We start from the raw sequence: 24,589 nt of genomic DNA on the forward strand, positions 1-24,589 counted from the left end.
GCTTGTCCCACAAAGCTGGGCATGTGCTCTCCCACCAAGCCCCGTGTCAGGGAAGCTGTCTTTCTTTTTAAAAAAAATTAATTTATTCACTTTATATCCCAATCATAGCCCCTTCCCTCCTCTCCTCCTATTTATTCTCACCCTCTGTCCTTCCCTCTTCCCTGTGCTGGCATCCCCATCCAAGCATATCAAGTTACATCAGGACTGTGCACGTCCTTTACCATAGTGGCCTAGTAAGGGAGTCTTGCCAGAAGGAAGTGATTGAAAAGTGAAGAAATTCAGGAGAAAAGAAGCTTCAACTTCTTTTTTGTTTGTTTGCTTGCTTGTTTGGGTTGTTTTTTTGTTTTGTTTTGTTTTGTTTTGGTTTGGTTTGGTTTTTGGTTTGGTTTTTTTTTTGTTTTTTTTTTTTTTTTTTTTTTTTTTGGTTTTTCGAGACAGTGTCTCTCTGTATAGCCTTGGCTGTCCCGGACTTGCTTTGTAGACCAGGCTGTCCTTGAACTCACAGCAATCCACCTGCCTCTGCCTCCCGAGTGCTGGGATTAAAGGCGTGCTCCACCACGCCCAGCTTGCTTGTTTGTTTTTCAAAACAGGGTTTCTCTGTGTAGCCCTGGCTGTCCTGGACTCACTTTGTAGACCAGGCTGGCCTCGAACTCACAGAGATCCACCTGCCTCTGCCTCCCAAGTGCTGGGCCCAGCCAAGCTTCAACTTCTTGATTGTGACTGGAAATCTGTGGCGATAAAGAACTGTATTCTTTATACCAAGTCCTAGGGAAAGGTCATTGACATCACAGAGGACAAAGATTCAATACAAAATCTAATACAAGGTTAACAAAGCTCTCCTGGAACCTAACACAGCTGTCCTCTGAGAGGCTCCACCCAACAACGGATTGAAACAGCCAAACACTGGGGGAAGCGCAGAGAGCCTTGTTGAACAGTGGGAGGAAGGAGAGAAGAGCCCCCAAAGGAACGGGAACACCACAAGAAGACCAACAGATCCAACTAACCTGGGCCCAGGGGTGCTTGTGGAGACTGAAGCACCAACCAAGGACCATGTATGGACTGGACCTAGGCTCTCTACACATATGTACACATGAACCAGATGAGTAGCTTGGTCGTCATGTAGGACCCCAAGTAAGGGGAGTGGGGCCTGTCTCTGACAAGGACTTACTTGCATGTCTTTCCTTTTAAATCACTTCCTTCTGGCAAGGCTCCCTTGCTAGGCCACTATGGTAAAGGACGTGCACAGTCCTGATGTGCCTTGACATGCTTGGATGGGGATGCGGGCACAGGGATGCGGGAAGGACAGAGGGTGAGAATAAATAGGAGGAGAGGAGGGAAGGGGCTATGATTGGGATATAAAGTGAATAAATTAATTGGGTTTTTTTTTTTTTTTAAGAAAGAAAGCTCCCCTGGCACGTGGCTTGGTGGGAAAGCACATGCCCAGCTTTGTGGGACAAGCTGAGTTCAAACCCCAACAATGACATCGAATGCAAGAAAATAGAATAATATTAGCATCTCTTAAATTTGTTTGTTCCTTTTTGGTTATTCTCAACAGGGTTTCACTGGGTTCCCTTGGCTGTCCTGGAACTCACTCTGTAGAGGAGGCTGGCCTCAAATTCATAGAGATTCACCTGCCTCTTCCTCCCAAATTCTGGAATTAAAGGACTGTACCACCAGTGCTGGGATTATGTCTTAATGTCTTTTTTGTTGGGGAGGGAGTTGTTTGTTGAGACAAGGTTTCTTTGAGTAGCCCTTGCTTTCCTGTAGACCAGGCTGCCCTCTAGTTGACAGAGATCTGCCTGCCTCTGCCTCCCAAGTGCTGGGACTAAAGTTGTGCACCGCCTCTGCCTGCCTCTCATGTCTTATATTTGTATAGGGTCTCACTCTAAAGTTCTGACTGTCCTGAAACTTCGCATGTACTCAGAGAGATCCACCTGCCTCCCAAGTGCTGGGATTAAAGGTGTGCCCACCATGCCAGGCAAAATAAATAAATCCTTTTTAAAGATTAGTTAAAATGGTTTTGCTCTGAGCAAGACGCTCTCAGGAAATGAGAGTCTCATCCATGCTGTAGAACCAAGCTGATCAGATCTGCGAGTTCCCCCTTCCCAAATATTAATTACTTACTGCTGAGCTTCCAAAAACCAGTATAAAAATAGGTTGCATTCAGGGTAGCATGACCTTTGTTGTGACCTATAGGTTCTGTAAACTTAGTCCGAGTCATATTTTCCAGGTCGCTGGCTGGCTTCTCTGGTCTAGATATTATTGGGACTTCTGAGACATGATTCATGATTTGTAGGCTGGGGAGATAGCTTAGCAAGTAAAAATGCCTTCCATCAAGCCTAACAACCAACCATTCCCTTCATGGCGGAAGGAAAGAACCAACCTCCTAAGCTAACATTGTTACTCTGACCTTCACACTCACTGTGTGCACATCCATGTGCACCCACACAAAAAAATAAACAAAATTTTATTTAAATTATTCCTGGGGCCAGTTTGGCCTCTGAGGGCATTAGTCATACACGGTGCACATACAGGCATGAGTGTTTTACATGCAGGCAAAACACTCAAGCACATTAAATAGAATAAACAAATCTAAAAGACAACTAAGGGGGGGAGGGGCAGAATGAAACAAGAAACCTCCCTCCCCCCATCATGTCTTCCTCCAATCTCTCCATGTACAAATACAGGAGCATGGGGCTGGAGTGGGGCTCAGTGGTTAAGAGCACTGTCTGCTCTTCCAGAGGTCCTGAGTTCAATTTCCAGCAACCACATGGTGGCTCACAACCATCTATAATGTAATCTGATACCCTCTTCTGCAGATAAAGCACTCATGTGCAATAAATAAAATAAATAAATCTTAAAAAAAAAAGTACAGAGCATGCACACACAAACATGTGTGCACACAAATAATCAGTAAGCCTGTGTTTGTATTGTGATGGTGCACACAAAAACAGCTGTGTTCCTGTGGGACTGGTTGGAAGAACAGATGTCATCCAGTCTTTAAAAATAAAAAGGTTGTCCCCACAGAGTCCCCTCCCCACCATGTCCTGAGGCTGAGCCTAATCCTCCATAAGTCCCCTGCCTTTCTGCTGAGGCTGGACTGTTGCCCTAAGAGGATTGGAGCATTTGCTAAATTAGTCCTGTCCAGGGACACAGGAAACAGACTGCATGAGGTGGAAGGGGAAAACAAGAAGAGGGACAGACAGCCATGGGAGCAAGGGCAGAAACGGAAAGAACGGAAGGGAGAGGACAGAAAAAACAGAGGACACTGAGCACATATCTGTCATGTCGGCAGGTGGGAGGCAGATTGCTATGGGTTTGAGGCCAGCCAAGCCTATACAGCGAGACCCTACCTTCATAAAAGAATGTAAGGTGTGGCTCAGTGATTAAGAGAACTGCCTGCTGTTCCAGAGGACCCAGGTTTGATTCCCAGTATCAACACGGCCACTTACAATCCTCTGTAACTCTAGTACCAGGGAATGGATGCCCTTTTCTGTTCTCCAAGGATGTTCCCTGAGCGGTATATGGAAATGCATGCAGGCAAAATACACACACACACACACACACACACACACACCTTTTTTTTTTTTTTTTTTTTCAAGACAAGCTTTCTCTATATAGCTCTGACTATCCTGGAACTCACTTTGTAGACCAGGCTGGCCTCAAACTCAGAGATCTGACAGCCTCACCTCTGCCCCCCAAATGCTGAGATTAAAGGCATGCACCACCACACCCAGCTTATAAATATGTATTTTTTTAATGGACAGGGCTGTGCATCTCAAGGAGGGAGCAATAAAAACAAGTTCTACCCTCTCCCAGATGTGAGACATGGCAAGTGTCCTGAGTCCCCATCCCTTGCAGTTTCCTCACCTATAATAATGAGTGTCTACCTGGTGCATGGCTGTGATGATGCCTATAGTTAGGGTTGTTTATATGCTTTTTGCTGTACTAGGAACTGAACCTAGGGCCTCCAACAGTCTAGACAAGCACTGTCACTAAGCCATGTTCTCAGCCCCTCACTAGGATTCCAGACAGGAGCTGTACACTGACCTACACTACCAGCCTCCTTTACAACCTATCTGTGATTAAACTTCCTAGGCAGGTCTTAAACTTGAGGTCTTCCTCCTCAGCTCCCAGGTTCTGGGATCGGGCCTTCTCTACCATCCCTGGTCCTGTGGTCCTTCTTAGTTGAGTGTCAGACAATACAAAGGCTGGATGGTGGTGGCACACGCCTTTAATCCCAGCACTAGGGAGGCAGAGGCAGGTGGATCTCTGTGAGTTCAAGGCCAGCCTGGTCTACAGATCAAGTTCCAGGACAGCCAAGGCTACACACAGAGAAGAAACTCTGTCTCAAAACAAAAAACAAAAAACAAAAAACAAAAAACAAAGAAGGAAGAAGAAGGTGGCGAAGGAGGAGAAGATGAAGATGGTGGTGGTGGTGCTGATGGTGATGATGACAAAAAAGATACAAAGAAAAACATCATCGCCATAACAGAAAACATCCAGGAGCACACTACGGACAGAAAGAACAAAAGCAAATCTTAATCTCTTTCCATCTAACCAAGTTTGCCCCCTCTTTTAAAAAAAAAATCACCTAGATTTAAGTGGAATTCAACATTTTTAATCACTTTCACTCTGGCTAGCCAGGGAAGGGGGAACCTGAGAGGCTAGTGATTTGGGAAAGGATAGAACAGTGAAGCTAACGTCAAACAAAGGGAACTTCTGGACTTGCCACTCTATGGCCATTTGCCTTATCAGCCTTGGGGCTTGGAAAGTGGGATTTGTATGGGGGAAGGGAGTTTGTTGAGACAGGATTTTATGTATGTAGCCCAAGCTGGCCTCAACATTGCACTGTAGCCTAGGGTGACCTTGAGTTCATGATCCTTCCACCTCTGCCTCCCTCATGTTGAGATCACAAGTATGTGCCGCCATTCCTGGCTTACGGGATAGAACACTGGACATACCCTAGGGACGTCTAAAAGACCCCTACCCCGGTGGGCTCATCAATAGGACTTTCATCCTGTCGATGAGATTCAACTTCCACAGACACCTGGAAGCCCCCAGCACTTGGGCCCCCCCCCTCAAGCTGACCATGGGAACCTGTGACTGGGGCACCTTGGGTTCCAGAACATTCTACTCATTTCTCCAGTCATTCCCCCATAGTCACATCAAGGCTCTTTTGCATTTGTTTCTGTACTAGCCACGGCCTCCCAGCTCAGTTTGGTGGCTCATGCCAGTAATGTACATACAGATACATAAATCATATATACATGTAAAACGAATGAACAACCCTCTAAACCTACCCATGTAAACCTGGCATTTGTTAACTTTAACTGTACACAAATTTCCAAATCAGTTTCGAAATCTCACTCTGGTAGCCCCAGGCTGGCCCTCAAGTTCCTCAGCTTCTTCAGTGCTGGGATTGACACTCATGGAGTCACCACACCTGGCTTAGGGGCACCGTGAGTTCTGACCCAAACACTCTCCAGGTCACCTGCAAGACAGATTTCTCTTCTCTCTGGAGCAAGCTCTCAGCACCTTTACTGAAGTCTGGGGTGGGGAAAGCATCAGATATGGGCATCACAGTCGTGGTATCTACTGATCGCTGCCGGGGGCATCTCAGGGGAAGAAGGAACCTCTTTCATGACGTGGGATAGGGTGGTAAAGGGGCCAAGCTCCCTAACGGAGCTGAGGGTGACCTGCACCTGAGGCTGCAATGTCCACAACCTTTGGCAGGCTTACTACTTCCTGTTGCTTTCTGCGGGGGTGGGGGGTGTTAATCTCCTGGAATCTAAGCTGGAAAAGGCTGATGGAGTCCCGGAGAGGGTGATTCAGCTGGAAGGGGGAATGGGGGATCCTCTTCTACAAGATCTGAAACTTCCAGGCACTCTGATCTTTGTAGTCCAGAGGGTCCATGGGGTTGTAGGTGAATTTCCAGGTGCCTGTGGGGTCCTTGAATTCCAAGCTGTCCACGGGACTGTAGGTGCCGTAACCCTGGCCTGACAAGGAGGTGGGAGACTGGGTCAGGGATGGCCCCACAGAGGGGCCGGAGAGGGGGCTAAGAGCCGGACCCCCTAACTGGGGCACCATGGGAGAAAGGTAGGGATCCAGCCCACTGAAGTAGGAGCTTGGAGACGCATAAGCTGAAGGGGAAGGGCAGAAAGTAGAGGCAGGGGCGTAGGTCATCGCGTAAGGGGCCGTGGTGAGAGAGGGCCCCGAGGCAACCAGGCCGGCTCGCTGGGCCTCAGGCAGAGGAGACTCGGAGGCCGGACTCCAGATGGACACGGTGGCCACCGCTGTGGTAGGTGAGCCTGAGGGACCGGGCAGAGATGGGCTGTAGGAATCTGCGATGCCCAAAGGGTCGGTGCAAACATCCGTCGAAGGTCGTGGGGAAGCGCCTGCCTTCCTCTTCACAGGCCGAGCTTTGGCCTGTGCCCCCGGGGGCTGCTGCTGCTGCTTTTGCTGCTGTCGTTGCTGTCTGCATTTCGCCCTGCGATTCTTAAACCAGACCTAGAAGGAGCCGGGGAAGGTGAGGGTGAGTAAACTGTCTCAGAATCTTCACCGTACCAAGGCTGACGATGGTAAGAGTCGCACATCGCCAAACGGCTTCTGATGATAGGGCAGCTCTGTCCAGGATGTGTGTACCCATCCAGTCATGCATGTACACACGCACACCGGAACCTACATGCACTGATCACACATGCATCATACATGCAAGTAGTCATACACACATACTTGCATATATCAGCCATGATGCATCAGCATGCATTTGATGCATCAGCATGCATTTGATGCGTGCTCACACATGCATACATATAACCATGAGTTATTTTCACATATGTGCAGTTACATACATACATACATACATACATACATACATGTGTTCAGCCACCTACCTGGTCACATAGATGCAATTGTGCATTGTCTTCACATACATACATACAGTCATAAACATATGAACATATTATATTTACATGTTCCTGCTTATGAACACATGAATTATACTCACCTGTCATACATACAGCCATGCACAGGTGCACACATTATGTTAACACGCCCCTGCTCATACATGCGTTATCTTCACATGTCATACATTACAATAATACATCTATGCGTAAGTGCATATATTGTACATGCATATATTTAATCAGTTAATTTCATGCGTGTATGTACATGTATATAGATATAATTAATACCAGGGCTAGGGATATCCCTCAGTGGTAGAGCATTTGCCTACCATGTACATGCACAAGAGTAGATCGAATCACATCATTTCCACGTTTCTTTTCCTTCTTCAAACCAAAGAATATTTAAAAAATAAATAAATACGTAACAAAATGGTCTAGAGAGATTGCTCCGGAGTTAAGGGCACATATTTCTCTTGCAAAGGACCTAGGTTCAGTTCCCAGCACCCACATTGTATGGCTCACAACTGCCTGTAATTCCAGCTCCAGGGGGTCTAATGCCCTCCTCTGGCCTCCTGTGCTCATTTGTACACACACACACACACACACACACACACACACACACACACACACACGCACACATGAACATAATCAAAAATAAATCTCTAGCCTGGCACACATCTTTAATCTCAGCACTTGGGAGTCAGAGGCATGTGGATCGCTGGGGAGATCAAATACAGCCTGGCCTACATAGTAAGACCTTGTCTCAAAAATAAATAGTTTTAGCCAGGCAATGGTGGCGCACCCCTTTAATCCAGCACTCAGGAGGCAGAGGCAGGTGGGTCTCTGCGAGTTCAAGGCCAGCCTGGTCTACAGAGTGAGTTCCAGGAGAACCAGCTATACAGAGAAACCCTGTCTCAAAAAATAAATAAATAAATAAATGCACGCAGAAATACATGAATAGTTTTAAGATTCAAAAATAAATTAAGAGGGCTGGTGATGTATCCCAATGGTAGATAACTTGTGCATATGTGAGACCCTAAAATCAATCTTCTTTTCTGAAAATAAAAGGAAACAGCGAGCGCGAGGGGAAGGAGAACACTTGGAAGGCAGTGTGGTGAGAAGGCATCAAATAAAAAGAGGGAAGTTAAGTGACACGGGGAAGTGAGGGGCGTTTAGACCACTTCATAAACGTGGCTGTACCCTGTAGCCTCCCTTCCCTCCCTTTTACTCTGACGGGGACCCACAGAGCGTCACAGTAAAGGTCAGGAAGCGTCCAGGGAGCAGGTCATCCTACCTGGACCCTGGACTCAGGCAGGCTGATCTTGAGGGCCACCTCCTCACGCGCATACACATCCGGGTACTGGGTCTTGGCAAACAGGGCCTCCAGCTCCTCCAACTGGCTCCTGGTGAACGTGGTCCGCTCCCTTCGCTGCTTCCTAGGAGCGCCTAAGTCCGGGGAGGGGGGGGGGAGCGAATGAGAGAGAATCCTCCGGTTAGCTAGGTCTGCTGGCTGGAGGCCATGAGGTACAGTGGGATGCCTGCCCAGAAGTCCTTTCTGCAAGTCATTCCGCCGAAACAAGGGGCTTTCATTTAGTCCCCGGCTTTATAGCGCTGGCTCGGCCAACGGAGGAATTAGAGATGCATTCCAGTCACATATCCGTGGAGTGAAGTAGTTTTAACCCTGCAAGGATTTGCCCCTCATTCAATTTCTCTCCTCCTACCTCCTCCTCCTTCTCCCTCCCCCCCCCCCCCCCCCCCCACTCGCCCCTCCTCTCTCTCTCTCTCTCTCTCTCTCTCTCTCTCTCTCTCTCTCTCTCTCTCTCTCGTTTGGTTTTTTTGAGACAGAGTTTCTCTGTGTAGCATTGGCTGTCATGGAGTCACCTTGTAGACCAGGCTGGCCTCAAACTCACAGTGATCTACCTACCTCTGCCTCCCAAGTGCTGGGCCACCACTCCTGGCTTTTTTTTTTTTTAGGGTGGGGGTTGGGGGGTGTTGTTTTTGTTTTGTTTTGTTTTTCGAGACAGGGTTTCTCTGTGTAGCCTTGGCTGTCCTGGACTCACTTCGTAGACTAGACTGGCCTTGAACTCACAGCGATCTACTTGACTCTGCCTCCTGAGTGCTGGGATTAAAGACTTGCACCACCACACCAGGCTTTTTTTTTTTTTTTCAATTTTTTGAGACAGGGTTTCTCTGTGTAGTCCTGGCTGTCCTGAACTCACTCTGTATACCTTTGTAGACCAGGCTGGCCTTGAAGTCACAAATACCCACCTGCCTCTGTCTCCCAAGGGCTGGAATTAAAGGCGTGCACCACCACACCTGGTCTTCCTCCTCTTCTTTTTCCTCCTCTTTTCCTTTCTTTCTCCTTCTCCCTCTTCCTCCTCACCTTCTCTTTCTGTTTTGTTTTGTTGTTTTTCGAGACAGGGTCTCTCTGTATAACTTTAGCTGCCATGAACTCCCTTTGTAGACCAGGCTGGCCTCAAACTCACAGCGATCTGCCTGCCTCTGCCTCCCGAGTGCTGGGATTAAAGGCGTGGCCACCATGCCCGGCTCTCTTTCATTACAAGAGTCTCACTATGTAGCCCAGGCTGGCCCTGAAATCCTGGGCTCAAGAGATCCTCCTACCTTAACCTCCCAAATATCTGGGACTACAGGCAGGGGCCATTGCACCACGTCCTATCCTGAAGCTTTTTATGCTCAAAGACATACTCAGTTGAAGCATATGAGTAATCAGCCACTTCAGCTCATAAAACTAGTAAGTCTCTACAGTCCAACTTAATGTAAAGTAAACAAGAAAGGGGCCAGCAAGGTGGTGCAGCGTGTAAAGACACTTGTGAGCAATCCTGAGGACCTGAGTTCAATCCCTGAGACCCAATGGTAGAAGGGGAAAAAAAAAAAAACAACTCCCAAAAGTTGTCCTCAGACCTCTGCAAGGGAGCCATGGCACACATGCCTCCTGCTCCCCACCCTGCACTCAAAAATAAATGCGATGTTTTCTTTGTCCTTGATAGAAAGGAAAAGGCCAGATCAGGTGACTCTGGGTTTTAACTCCTGCATTCAGGAGGCAGAAGCAGTTGGAAGTCTGTGAGTTTGTTAGAGAAACCTGTTCTGCGTAGTGAGTTCCAGTCCAGGGCTACATAGTGCAAGCCTATCCAGAGAGGAGGGAGGGAGAAAGAGACAGACAGAGAGACACAGAGAGGAAGAAGAGAAGGAGGAGGAAGAGGGGGAGAAGGAAAAGGAGAGAAAAGGAAAGGAAGAAAAGCTAGGCATGGTGGCGCACGCCTTTAATCCCAGCACTCAGGAGGCAGAGGCAGGCGGATCACTGTGAGTTCGAGGCCAGCCTGGTCTACAAAGTGAGTCCAGGATGGCCAAGGCTACACAGAGAAACCCTGTCTCAGAGAGAAAAAATATATACTTGGGAAGCAAAGGCAGACAGACCAATGTGAGTTCGAGGCCAGTGCCCCCAAGGCTACATAGAGAGACCTTGCCTCAAACAAACAAGCAAATATATGTGTGTGTGATATGTGTAATATATAATATATTTATATGTTATATAATAAGATATATAAATATTACATATTTATATTATATACATATAAAAGAAAGGGAAGGAAGGAAGAGAAAACTATTAATAAGTATATCATAGTAAAGCATGACAGTGCAGGACTACAATCCCAGCACTCTATACAGTTTGAGCCAGGAGGCTGGAGACATGCTTATTTATAGAGCCCCTGCCTAGAATCCCCCAGTGAGGGGCTGGGGGCGTGGCTCAGTGGTAGAGCTCCTGCCTAGAATCCCCCAGTGAGGGGCTGGGGGCGTGGCTCAGTGGTAGAGCCTCTGCCTAGAATCCCCCAGTGAGGGGCTGGGAGTGTGGCTCAGTGGTAGAGCCTCTGCCTAGAATCCCCCAGTGAGGGGCTGGGAGTGTGACTCAGTGGTAGAGCCCCTGCCTAGAATCCCTCAGTGAAGAGCTGGGGTGTGATGCAGTGGTAGAGCACCTGTCTAAAATCCTCCAGCGAGGCCAGGGCATGGCTCCATAGTAAAGTGCATGCCTAGAAACCATAGGCGCTGGATTCTAGCCCAGCCACCTCTTCTCCAAAAAGAGAAAAAGAAAAGAAAGAATGAGAAGAATGTTGCCACGAACATTGGAATGCACAGTTCTTTTAGGAAAAAAAAAAATCTTTACAAACAGATGGAAATCCCTATTGATAAAGTCCCTTGGATGCCAAACTCCTTTGCAGATTGACATCAAGCTGACACACGGGCCCCACCCGCACCCCCCCTACTCCCACCCCGCACCCACAGCCCTACTCCTTCCACCAGGTGAATGCTTTTCTCCTGAGGGCAAGAAAGCCTAGAGGATGCTAAAAGACAGACTGAGGGTGGGAAGGAGGAGGGCACTTACTTGAGTATGGAACAGCCTGGTGCATTAGGTCCACACTGGGGCCACTCAGAGCCAAGGCGTTGACGGAATAGTGAGGCCCCGGGTTCATATATGCCATCATGATCTTCAGGGACTGGGGCCCAGACGAGGGCGCCTACAAGAGAAAGGCATGTCCGACAGGTTACTTTGCTCCCACCACCTGGGCACTTACAATCTGAGAGTCACATCTGCTTCAGAGCTGTTCTCTGGAATCCAACCAACCTTGCCAATCAATCAATCATCAGTCTCTTTGTCTCTGTTTCTGTTTCTCTCTCTCTCTCTCTCTCTCTCTCTCTCTCTTCTCTCTCTCTTCTCTCTCTTCTCTCTCTCTCTCTCTCTCTCTCTCTCTCTCTCTCTCTCACTCCCCCCATGCCCCCCTCCCTCTCTCTTTTGTTTTTAGAGGCCAAGTGTTACGGCACAGCACTCACACTGGGGAGGCAGACCTCTTTGACTTGAATGAGGCCTGATCTACACAGTGAATTTCAGGGCCTCACTCTATAGCCCTGGCTGCTGGCCTGGAACTCAATTTGTAGACCAGGCCACAACATCCAAATCAAAACACTTTTTTTTTTTTTTTTTAGCCAGGCATGGTGGCACAAGCCTTTAATCCCAGCACTTGGGAGGCAGAGGCACATGGAGTTCGAAGCTAGTCTGGTCTACTCGGAGAAACTCTGTTCAAAAAACCCTGTTTTATGTAACAGGGCTCATGTAACCCTGGCTGACACTAAACTAGGCAAAGCTAATTCCCTATTTTCTTTCTTTTTTTTTTTTTTTTTTCATTTATTTATTTATTGCATGTGAGTGCTTTATCTGCAGAAGAGGGTAGCAGATTACATTATAGATGGTACCATGTGGTTGCTGGGAATTGAACTCAGGACTTCTGGAAGAGCAGGCGCGCCACCACTCCCAGCTTTATTTTACTTTTGAGATGTTTTGTATAGCTCTAACTTGCCAGGTAGCTGAAAAGGACCTTGAACTTTTGTTTTTTTTTTTTTTTTTTTCCTGAGACAGGGTTTCTCTGTGTAGCCTTGGCTGTCCTGGACTCGCTTTGTAGACCAGGCTGGCCTCGAACTCACAGCGATTCGCCTGCCTCTGCCTCCCGAGTGCTGGCATTAAAGGCGTGTGCCGCCACCACCACCACCCAGCTTGGTCTTGAACTCTTTTTCCTCTTGTCTCCACCTTCCAAGTCAGCACCACCATACCTGTTTCATGCAGTGCTGGCTGACTGATTAAATAAATGGCAAATGAGCTCATCGGCAACGATGCTATAATATATAAATGCAGGCTTATTGGAAGTGGAAAGGGAGGGGAAAAGGGAGCGTGCATGCTGGGGGTGGGGGGAAGGGAAGGAGAGAGGCCAGGGAGGTAGGAAAAGGGCAAAGGGAGGGAGGGGGAGAGGGAAAGAGGGACTGTGGAACCAAAATGTCTGGTTTGTATAGTAAGTCTCTGGGAGAGGGGAAGCCCCGCCCCTAGGTAGAGTGCAGGCCCTGCTGGCCACGCCCTGCAGCAGAACCTAACACTGGGTCCTGAGCCAGGGTCTTCACCCATGCTAGGCAAGCCTTTTACCTACTGAGCTACAATCCCAGTGTCCTCTTTGGTTTTGGGGATCAGGTCTCTCTCCCTGGTAGAGAAATCACCAAGTAGGCTAGGATGGCTAGCCAGCAAGCCACAAAGATCCATCTATCTCTGCTTCGCCAACGCTGGGATTATGCCCATTTATTTAGGCCTTTTTTTTTTTTTTTTTTCCGTGCCCATTGTTTTTTTGTTTGTTTGTTTGGTTGGTTGGTTTTGGTTTTTCGAGACAGGGTTTCTCTGTGTAGCCTTGGCTGTCCTGGACTCACTGTGTAGACCAGGTTGGCCTCGAACTCACAGCGATCTGCCTGCCTCTGCCTCCCAAGTGCTGGGATCAAAGGCCTGCGCCACCACGCCCAGCTCCGTGCCCATTTCTTTAACCTGGTTTCTGGGGGCTAAAATCAGGTCCTCATACTTGTAAAGTAAGCAGGGCAGTGAACAGGCTATCTCCCGGATGTACCACTAAGGAGACGGAAGCTCCTCTGCAGCCCAGACCGGGCCTCAAACTCAACAGTACCCTTGCTTCAGCCTCCCAGATGCTGGGATTCCTGCCAAAGTCACGCTTTGGTACTAAGTGCGTATGTTACCCGTACTGTATGTCCAAATCATAGATCATAATGTGTTTGTGACTTTCGTACTTAATGTCACTTAATACATAAAGTTTATGAACATATTTACTATATACTGTGTATTTTCAAAGGATGAAATCCAGTGCTGTCAACACACACATTGTGCCACTGTCTGTGATTTTTAAACAGGCACTAATTTTAAAACATATAACATATTGGGACTGGAGAGATGGCCCTGCAGTTAAGAGCAGTGGTTTCTCTTGCCGAGGATGTGGGTTCCATTTCAGCCCCACGTAGCAACTCACATCCAATGTCTTCCTCTGTGGGCATTGTGTGTACATGGTATACTCAAGTGCACACACATTCACACACACACACATACACTCAAGATAATTTTTGTTGTTTTTAAGACAAGGTTTCTCTGTGTAGCCCTAGCTGTCCTGGACTCACTTTGTAGAGCAGGCTGGCCTTGAACTCACAGAGATTCTCTTACCTCTGCCTCCCGAGTGCTGGGATTAAAGGTGTGTGCCACCACACCTGACTAAAAGACAAACCATTTTTTAAAAAGAAAAAAAAAAAAAAAAAAAAGAGGGGCTAAAGCCAGGCATAATGAAAAAGGCTTTAATCCCAGCACTCAGGAGGCAGCGGCAAGTGAACCTCTGAGTTGACAGTCAAACTGGTCTACATAGTGAATTCCAGGACAGCCATATTGGTGTAGAGAGACCCAGTCTCAAAAAGAAGGCAGGCAGTGGTGGCTCATGCCTTTAATCCTAGCATTCATGAGGCAGAGGCAGGTGGATCGCTATGAGTTCAAGGTGAGCCTGGTCTACAAAGCGAGTCCAGGACAGCCAAGGCTACACAGAGAAACCTTGTCCCAAAAAACTAAAAGCAAACCAACAAGAAGAAGAAGGAGGAGGAGGAGGAGGAAGAAGAGGAGGAGGAAGAGGACAAGGGACTGAGAAGATAGCTCAGAAGTTCAGAGCATTCATTGCTCCTTCCAGAGGGGCCAGACTCAGTTCTCAGCCCCCACATTGGGTGGTTCCCCCTGTCACGTCAGCTCCAGGGGATCCTATATTCCTAGCCACCAAAGGCACCTGCACTTCCTATACACTCAGACCCACAAGCACGCAGGATTAAAGATGTACACCACCACACCTGGCTCTATTTTAAAATTTTAATAATAATAAATAATAATATGTGGTAGTACATGGGCTGGGAAGGGACACTTGCCACACCACGCAATCACAAAGACCTGAGCTCAGATCCAGCACCCTAGTTAAAAGCCCAGTTTTGGGGGCCATGGTCTTGCAGAGGCAAGTGAATCTCTGCGAGTTCTGGGATATTACCACCTACACAGTGAGTCCCAGGGCAGCCAAAGCTACAGAGATTTTTTCTTAAAAAAACAAAGTGGGAGTCAGGCGTGGTAGCACACACCTTTAATCCTAGCACTCTGGAGGCAGAGACAGGCAGATCTCTATGAGCTCAAGGCCAGCCTGGTCTACAAAGGGAGTCCAGGACAGCCAAAGCTACACAGAGAAACCCTGTCTCGGGAAAAAAAAAAAAAGAAAGAACAAAAAAAAAAAAAAAAAAACAAAGTGGGGACCAGCACTCAGAAGGCAGAGGCAGGTGGATCACTGTGAGTTAGAGGCCAGCCTGGTCTACAAAGCCAGTCCAGGACAGCCAAGGCTACACAGAGAAATCCTGTCTCAAAAAAAAAAAAAAAAAAAAAAAAAAAAAGCAGGGAAGGCAGGCTAAGCCACATGGACACCTCTAACCCTAAGCCTGTGAGAGGGAGACACAAAATCACCAGAGCCTTCTGACTATCAGCCCAGATCCTGCCTCAGCAAGAAAGCAAGTCCCAACAATGTGGAGAGTAACAGTGTAAGGCAGCTGATGTCCCCACAGGTGTGCACACTTCTTCAAACACACAAATATACACCACACACATACACAGACAAAATAATGAGGGCAGTGAGATGGCTCAGGAGCCAGACAACCTGAGTTTGTTTCTCAGGACTCACAGGAAGGAAGGAAGGAAGGAAGGAAGGAAGGAAGGAAGGAAGGAAGGAGGGAAATTGACCCCTGCTATGTGGTTCTCTGACCTCTGACCCCTAGCCAGAAGGGGTCAGCCTAACACACTGCTGGATCCTCCCTCTCTATCTGGGTGTGGAGGGCTTACTCACTATGCCGTCCCAGCATTCAGGAGGCTGAGGCGGGAGGATTGACTCCAATTTGAGGCCAACCTGCAGTTCATAGCAGACCCTATATCCAAAAGGGCAGCAGGGTGGGTGTGGGTCAGCTGGTACAGTGCTTGCCTTGCATGTGCAAAGCCCTGGGTTCAAATCCCCGACACCACATAAACCAGGTATGGTGGCACTCACTCCATCAGAAGATGGAGGCTGGAGCATCAATCACATTCTGAGCTACTTATCATGTTGGAGGACACCCTAGGGTACATGAGACCTTGCCTCAAAAGTGACAGGGCCGGGGACTGAAGAAATGGTTAAGTAGATAAGAGTGTTTACTGCAATAGCGTGAAGATCTGAGTTCAGATCCGCAGCAACCATGTGAAAAGCCAGGGATGGCTTCTTGTGCCTCTAATGATAGCATTAGGAAGGCCAGAGACAAGTTGATCCTAAGACCTGGCTACACAGCCTGGTCACAAGGTCCAGCTTCCAGCACAGTGAGAGACTTGGGTCTCAAGGTAGCAAGGCAGAGGGCAATGGAGGAAAATATTGATGCTATCCTCTGACCTCCGCACATGCAGACATATCCAAATACACACACACACACACACACACACACACACACACACACACACACACACGAGAAGAAACAGTAACATGATATTTTAATCCTGTATGTAGCCCCAGGGCTCTGTAGAAGGATGAAAAGCTCAAAGTCATCCTCAGCTTTATAGCAAATCCAAGGCCAGCCTGGGCTACAAAAGTCTGTCTTTGAAAAAAACAAAAAAAACCAAAAAAGAACAAACCCACAACATGATGGCTGGCACACACCTTTAATCCTGGCACTCAGAGGCGGAGGCAGAGGCAAGTGGATCTATATGAGTTCAAGGCCAGCCTAGTCTAAAGAGTTCCAAGGACAGCCAGGGCTGTTACACAGAGAAACTCTGTCTAAAAAAAAACCAAACCAGATAGATAGATAGGCAGGCGGACAGATGCCTAGCTATCTATCTACACAGCTGAACTTTGCTGTTTCTTGGATTTTCTGTTACTTTTCTTTTCGTCGTTGTTTTTGTTTAACAGTATGTGTATGGGGTGTGTGGGTATTTTGTCTGCATGTATGTCTATGCACATATGCATGCCTGGTGGCAGCAAAAGCCAGAAGAGGGTGCTGGGTGCCCTGGAACTATAATTACAGTTATGAGCCACAATGTGGGTGCTTGAAATCAAACCCCGGTCCTCCAGAAGAGCTGCCAGTATTAAACCACTGAGTTAAGAGTAATTGTGTGTGTGTGTGTGTGTGTGTGTGTGTGTGTGTGTGTGTGTGTGTGTGTATCCATGCTCCAGAAGCCGGGTGCAGTAGCACAGGCCTGTAATCCCAGCACTCAAGAGGCAGAGGCAGGTGGATCTCTGTGAGTTCGAGCCCAGCCTGGTCTATAAAGTGAATCCACGACAGCCTGTCTCAAAAAACAAAACAAAACAAACATACATACATATATACAGGCTCCCCTCCACCTTTTTATTTTTTTTTAAAGGCAAGGTCTCTTTATGATAGAGAGTCTATGAAGCCCTGGCTAACCTAGAACTCACTCTATAGACCAGGCTGCTGCCTGCCTCTACCTCTGGCTAGGATCAAAGGCATACACCACTATGTCCTGGTACATGTCTCTATAATTTCATTTAGATGACTGCAGACCCTAGAAAAGCTGCTGTAGCCTTTGAGGAGAAAAAAAAAAATGTTACTAATATCAACCTTTCCCTTCAAAAATAAATATAAATATATAAACATCTGTAAGACGGCCTCAGAATCATTAGCCATGCTCTCAACTTCACAGGGAAAAAAAAAATCCAGTTTACTGTGTTGAGTCAGCAATGAACAGAGATTAACAGTACGTTGGTCTCAAAATATTTTTACATTTAATTTTTCTCCCATCTGTATGTAAGCAAAGAGTTGGGTGGAACATGGGAACATGTAAGCACTTATCTTTTGACTGAGCTACAGCCCCAGTCCATGTTTTAACTGAAAAAATAAATAAATAAATAAATAAATAAATAAATAAATAAATCTGGTAGGACAGGCATCCATCTAGCCAACACTTAAAATCGGAACCAAATGCCTGACAATGGGAAGAAGCCAATGTTCTCCAGGGATAGGTTGATCTGTGCATTGATATATACGCAAATAAAAAGGAAATTGGCGGGGGGTGGGGGGGTGGGGGGGGGTAGGGACAAGATGGCTGAACCATTAAGAATGCTTACCACCAAGCCTAAAAGCCTGAGTTGGATCCCCAGGACCTACGTGGTAGAAACCGAGGACAGACTCTGACAAGTTGTCCTCTGACGTCCACAGGGAAGTCAGGAGACAGACAGACACACACACACACACACACACACACACACACACACAGAAGCCCAGGGGAGATGGCTCAGTGGATAGAGCACTTGCTGTGCATGAGTGAGAACCAGAGTTCGGATCTTCGGCACCCAGACAACACCTGTAACACCAAGGTTGGGGAGCAGGGACAAAAAGATACACTGGGCTCAATTGCCAGCCAGCCTTGGCTCAATAGGGAGGCCCCGGTTCAGTGAGAGACCCTTATCTGGGTCTGGGCTGGGTGTGGTGGTAAACACCTTTAGTGACAGCCCTCGAGTGCCAGGGACAGGAGGATCTCTGTCAACTCAAGGCCAGCTTGGCCTACATAGAGAGTTCTAGAGCCGGGTGTGGTGGCTCACGCCTTTAATCCCTGCACTCGGGAGGCAGAGGCAGGCGGATCGCTGTGAGTTCGAGGCCAGCTTGGTCTACAAAGTGAGTCCAGGATGGCCAAGGCTACACAGAGAAACCCTGTCTCGAAAAAAAAACAAAAAAAAGAGAGTTCTAGAAAAAAAATAGTAAGCCGAGAGTATTTAGGAAAACACTCACATGTTGATGTCTGGCCTCCACAGGCAATCTCTCACATGCGCACGCACATTACACACATTGTACATACACACGCACAAACACGCTCACGCACCAGAGATATGTGCTGGGATGGGACATTCCGCTTCTGAACATGGCTCAGATTATAAAATCCACTCGCCCTGAAGCCACTTTTGGATCCGAACAACTGGTCCCCAACTGTTATGACCTCACTCCTTCTTACTGTGGTCCTGGCTGGCCTGCTTCCCAGCACACTTGCCGAAACCTCTCTACCTAAGTTAACTGTCCAGAGAACATCGCCACATCCGTCTTCCTGTTTAAACTCTACCAAGCTCAGAAAGCATAGCTAAGAAGAAAATACCCTTCCTTCTTTTCCTCTTCTCTACTCTCCCTCTTCCTTGGTCTGCTTAACCTCTCCTGCAGAGACTCACCTTTAGAAAGAAGTGGGGATCCTGCTAGTGGCCCGGGTCCTGGAGGGTTTCATCGGCCAGCAGAGACTGGAGGAAATAGGTCCCCTCACGTGGAGCGACTTTAAGCCTGAGCTGAGAGTGATGTCATGTACCGTGTGGCCTGGATCTCGAAGGGTAATCCCAGGAAAGGTGGGGGACTGAATAGGCAACAGGAGGTGACATTGGCTGGGGGAAGGGCGCCCGTCTGCTTAATCCTACATCCGCCACCCCCACAGTGACATCTTGGCAATTAGGGTTGATGAAAAGGAAAGGGAAGGGGGGCAACCAGCAGCCCTCACTCCTCAGGGAAGTCTTTCCTTAGGTCTAACAAGTGGAACTCCAGCTTCGGCTGCTATCTGGAAAGAAATGTCTCTTCAAAAGCACAGAGAGGCCGGGCAGTGGTGGCAGACGCCTTTCATGCCAGCACTTTGGAGACAAGAGGCAGGCGGATCACTGTGAGTTCGAGGCCAGCCTGGTCTACAAAGCGAGTCCAGGACAGCCAAAGGCCACACAGAGAAACCCTATCTAGAAAAACAAATAAACAATCAAAAGTTCAGAGAGAGAGGTGCCCAGTGTTCCTGGGAGACTGAGAAACAAAAGGCATGGGGCTTTCTGGATTATTCTTTGTAGCCCAGGCTGGCTTTGAACTTGAACTTGTAACTTTGAACAGCTGGAATAGCTGAATGACAGACCTTTGTCCTCTGTAGGTGAAACAGTTCAAATCTGTAGTTCCTCCTGGTATGTCTGTCTGTCTGTCTGTCTGTCTCCCTCTCTCTCCTTCAGCTCTATCTCTCTATACCTCTACTATCTCTCCATTGCTCTGAATCCTATCTACTGTCTCTAATCTCTGTTGCTATATCCTTTTTTTTTACTTTATTTATTCACTCACTTTACAGCCTGTTTGAAGCCCCCTCCCTTCTATCCTCCCAGGATCATACTCACACTCACCTCCCTCCACTCCCTGCATCCTTCTCCTCAGGGAAGGGGAGAGCCCCTCCCCCAATGGGTACCAATCCACCCTGGCACATCAAGCTACGGCAGGACTAAACCCATCCTCTCCCATTGAGGCCAGACAAGGCACCTGCGTTATAGGAAAGGGATCCAGCGGCATCTGCCTCTATAACTTTTGTGGTTGTTGTTTTGTTTTGGGTTTTTTTGTTGTTGTTGTTTTTGTTTTTTGCTTTGTTTTGTTTGTTTTTTCTGAGGCAGGGTTTCTCTGTGTAGCTTTGGCTGTCCTGGACTCGCATTGTAGACCAGGCTGGCCTCGAACTCACAGGGATCCACCTGCCTCTGCCTCCCGAGTGCTGGGATTAAAGGCGTATGCCATCAGCACCCAGCTCTGCCTCTATATCCCTCCCTCTGACCCTGTCTCTGAGTCTCTTTGTGTCTTTGTCTAAGCCTCTTCCAGGGTCTCTATGTGTCTGTCAAGCTCTGCCTGCATCTCTGTCAGACATTCTGTCTCTAAGTCTCTCTGTGTCCCCATTTCTGATTCTTTTCTCTCCCTGTCTCTCTCTCTGTCTTTAATCTCCGACTGTCCCTGTATGTCCGACTGGCTTTCTCTATTTTGTTTTGGTTTCTTTATTTATTGTATGTCTATGGGTGTAGTGTTTGCACACCTGCATGCATGCTCTCTGAGGGCCTGGTGCCTGAAGAAGCCAGAAGAGGGCATCAGATCCCCTGGAACTAGAATTACAGAAGGTTGTAAACCATTATTACAAACTGGGAATGGAGCCTGGCATGGTGGCGCATGCCTTTAAGCCCAGCACTTGGGAGGCAGAGGCAGGCGGATCTCTGTGAGTTCGAGGCCAGCCTGGTCTACGAAGGGAGTCCAGGACAGCCAAGGCTACACAGAGAAACCCTGCCTGGAAAAACAAACAGAACAAAAACAAATTGGGAATGGAATCTGGATCCTCTGGGAAAGCCTCAGTGCTCTTAACCACTGAGCCATCGTTCCAGCCCCTTACTGCATCTCCTTCTGTCCCTGACTCCCTTTGTAAAGCAATTTTGCATTCTCTCTCTCCTCTCATCTCCTACTGTATCTCCTCCCTTGCTGTCCTTCTGCCTGTCTACCTAAACCTCTCTTTGTTTCTTGAAAGCTTCCTTCACTGCTACACACACACACACACACACACACACACACACACACACACACCTTATCCCCCCCCCCCTTCCCCCCTGCCCCACCATCACCCCGCAGTAATTCCCTCCCTTGATTTTTTTTTTTTTTTCCTCCCTGTGTACCTCTCCTCATCTCTCTAGGTATTAGTTAGTATCTTCCTGGGTTCCCACTCAAATCTGTTCTGCTTCTCTGAACACTCAGCCACACACTCAAGCTCGCACAGCCAAGCTTGGCTCTGTAATCCCTGCTCGCCACTGGGTCACCGCTCGCTCCTCACGTAGGGCCCCTCCTCCCTCCCTCCCTCCCTCCCTCTCCCCAGACCCCTGCTAAGAGAGATTAGGGCCTCTGAGCCAGAAGGGGAGTGAGCAGATCTCATTAGCAGAATGACTCAGAGGAGGCCTAACAAGAGGCTCCACCCTCAGCTGGCGATGCAGATGGGGAAGAAAACAGAGTGGGACCCATTCACTTGTCTTCTCTGCATTTCTGGCATAAAGTTCATGCAGAATGCATGAGCGACAAGTGGGTTTTCTGGTTTAGTTGGGGTTTTTGTTTGTTTGTTGTGTGACCTCTGGAAGAGCAGTCAGTGCTCTTAACCTCTGAGCCATCTCTCCAGCCCTGCTGTTTTGTTGTTTGAAGCTTTGTTTTGTTTTGAGACAGGGTTTTTCTGTGTAGCCTTGGCTGTCCTAGACTTGCTTTGTAGACCAGGCTGGCCTTGAACTCACAGAGATCCACCTGCCTCTGCCTCCCTAGTGCTGGGATTAAAGGCGTGCACCTCCTTTGGTTGGTTTTTTTGGTCCTTGGTTGTTTGTTTTTTGTTTTGTTTTGTTTGAGAAAAGGGAATAGAATGCTGCAACTAAACCACCTGCCATGAGCAAGGCCCTAGGTTCAATCCCTACATTGTTGAAGGAAAAAACAAAAAACAAAAACCACTGTTTCCCTAACTTGGCTCTGGATGCCTGTATCCAAACTATTAAAATGTGTCTCCTCTCTATAAGGGCTGTCTTATCATCCACAGTTATGAAGTCATGACATGTCTGTTTTGTTTTGCTTAACTACGGCGGCCATCATTTGTTTATCTGGGGAAGCCATGGTGCTTATGTGGAAGACAAAAGACAACCAGGAGATGATGGCGCACGCCGTTAATCCCAGCACTCCAGAGGCAGAGGCAGGTGGATCACTGTGAGTTCGAGGCCAGCCTGGTCTACAAAGTGAGTTCCAGGACAGCCAAGGCTACACAGAAAAACCCTGTCTTGAAGGGAAAAAAAAAAAAAAAAAAGAAAGAAAACACCAGAAAAAAAAAACAAACAAACAAAAGACAAGCTGCAGAAACTGGTTCTGTTCTTCCAACATGAGGGTTCTGGGGATGTAACGGGGCTGACCAAACTTGGTGACATGCACCTTTACCTGCCGAGTCATCTCCTTGGCCCTGGCGTGTGTGTGTGTGTGTGTGTGTGTGTGTGTGTGTGTGTGTGTGTGTGTGTGTGTGTGTCTGTGTGTGTGTGTCTGTGTGTGTGTGTGTAATGAATGGGCCAGTAGTGAAGGAGAGAATGAATGGGGCTGGCTGGAGTAGGTGAGGAAGCCCACCCTGGTGCCTCTGGAAACTGTGGAGGAGGAAAAGCCCGGTGTGGCGGCTCACGCCTTTAATCCCAGCACACAGGGAGGCAGAGGCAGGAGAATCGCTTTGAGTTTGAGGCCAGTCTGGTCTACAAAGGGAGTCCAGTCCGGGACGGCCAAGAGCTACACAGAGAAACCCTGTCTAAAAAATAAAAATAAATAACAATAAAACCACGGAGGAGGAACAAGTGGCTGCTGAGAGAGCAGCTGTCTTTCCCACAACCCTTGCTTAGACCTTCCTGTCCTTGCCACATCCAAGGACAAACCTTCACAGATAGCGCCCTGACCTCAGAGATATCTAGAAGCACATTCCTTTGCCTCGGTTGGTGCTTAGGTAGGGTTTTTTTGTTGTTGTTTTGTTGTGCTGGGGAGCAGACTGCCAAGCAATCCCCTTTCTTGTTTGTGTGTATATTTTTTGAGAGAGTTCTCATTTATATATATGTAAAAGCACTGGCTCACCTGGATGAACCTATGTAGACCAGGCTAGCCTTGAATTTACAGAGAGCTGCCTGCCTCTGCCTCTCCACTACTGACTAACATTACAATGTGTGCCCATTACATCTGGCAAGGAAATACTTTTTCTTTTTGGGGGGAGTGAGGTGGGGGTAGGGGTTCAAGACAGGGTCTCTCTGTGTTAGCCTTGGACTCACTTTGTAGACCAGGCTGGCCTCGAACTCACAGCGATCCACCTGCCTCTGCCTCCCGAGTGTTGGGATTAAAGGCGTGAGCCACCACATCCGGCTGAAAGTATTTTTTATTACATAGAATATCATAACTATGATCTCCCTTCATTCTACTCCTCCCAGCTCCATGCCTCTCTCTTCTCATCTCATCCCCTTGCTGTTTCTCACTAGAAAACAAACAAGCTTTTAAGGGATAATAAATAATACAATAAAAATATAATAAAATAGCTGGGCTTGGGGGGCGCATGCCTTTAATCCCATCACTCAGGAGGCAGAGTCAGGCAGATCGATGTGAGTTCGAGGACAGCCTGGTCTATAAAGTGGGCCCTGGACATCCAACGCTACACAGAGAAATCCTGCCTCGAAAAATCAAAATAATGCTGGGCGGTGGTGGCACACGCCTTTAAATCCCAGCCCTCGGGAGGCAGAGGCAGGCAGATTGCTATGAGTTCGAGGTCAGCCTGGTCTACAAAGCCAGGACTACAAGTCCTGGTCTACAAGTCCAGGACAGCCAAAGCTACACAGAGAATCCTTGTCTTGAAAAACCAAAAAAAAAAAGAAAGAAAAAGAAAGATCAAAATAATAATAAAATAACAATAATAATAACAATAATAATAATAATAATAATAATAATAATAATAATAATAAAAGCTAAGCATCAGAACTGGAAAAACAGAAGAAAAAGAGACTAAGAAAGCACAAGAAACAGGTGAGTTCCATTCCCACACTCAGGAATCTCATTTTTTTTAAAAAAGTGAGAAGATGCAAAATATGGGGAGGACCCGATGCAGACCCACACAGGCCCTGTGCATGCTGCCTCGGCATCTGTGAGTTCACCACGTGAGCTGTGATCCTGTTGATTTAGAGAACCCTGGTGTCCTCCATCGCCTCAGGCTCTTAGGATCTTTCTGCCTCCTCTTCTGCAGAGTTCCCTGAGCCCTGGGGGGAAGAATTTAATGAAGACACCCTTTTTAGGGCTGAGTGCTCCAAGGACTTTCTCTCTCTGCAGAATATCTGCCTGTGGATCTCTGGCTTTGTTCCCATCTGCTGCAGGAAGAAGCTTCTCTGACTACGGCTGAGCCAGACACTGATCTTTGAGAATAACCAAATGTCTTTAGGAGTCGTTTCATTAGTATTTGGGGTTGTTTGTTTGTTTCC

The 24,589-nt window shown here is 47.7% G+C and overlaps 1 protein-coding gene across 1 annotated transcript; it reads right to left on the bottom strand.

The window, feature by feature from the left end:
- Positions 1-5,790: 5,790 nt before the first annotated feature.
- On the bottom strand, positions 5,791-11,431 carry Crx (cone-rod homeobox). The gene is made up of 3 exons (XM_051162428.1): positions 11,308-11,431; positions 8,203-8,354; positions 5,791-6,510 (listed from the first exon to the last, which is right to left on the bottom strand). Exons 1-3 carry the CDS (start codon positions 11,405-11,407, stop codon positions 5,863-5,865), a joined length of 900 nt encoding a protein of 299 aa, XP_051018385.1. The 5' UTR covers positions 11,408-11,431; the 3' UTR covers positions 5,791-5,862.
- Between the last annotated feature and the right edge of the window lie 13,158 nt (positions 11,432-24,589).

Source organism: Acomys russatus, chromosome 19 (assembly GCF_903995435.1).
Source record: "Acomys russatus chromosome 19, mAcoRus1.1, whole genome shotgun sequence".
NCBI lineage: Eukaryota > Metazoa > Chordata > Mammalia > Rodentia > Muridae > Acomys > Acomys russatus.

Bases quoted from the DNA above. Each gene is read 5' to 3' on its own strand.
- Crx (XM_051162428.1), bottom strand. From the start codon at position 11,407: ATGATGGCATATATGAACCCGGGGCCTCACTATTCCGTCAACGCCTTG. The intron at 8,355-11,307 runs GTAAGTGCCCTC...CCCCGGACTTAG, and splicing joins CCAGGCTGTTCCATACTCAA to GCGCTCCTAGGAAGCAGCGA. The intron at 6,511-8,202 runs GTAGGATGACCT...GGCTCCTTCTAG, and splicing joins TGCCTGAGTCCAGGGTCCAG to GTCTGGTTTAAGAATCGCAG.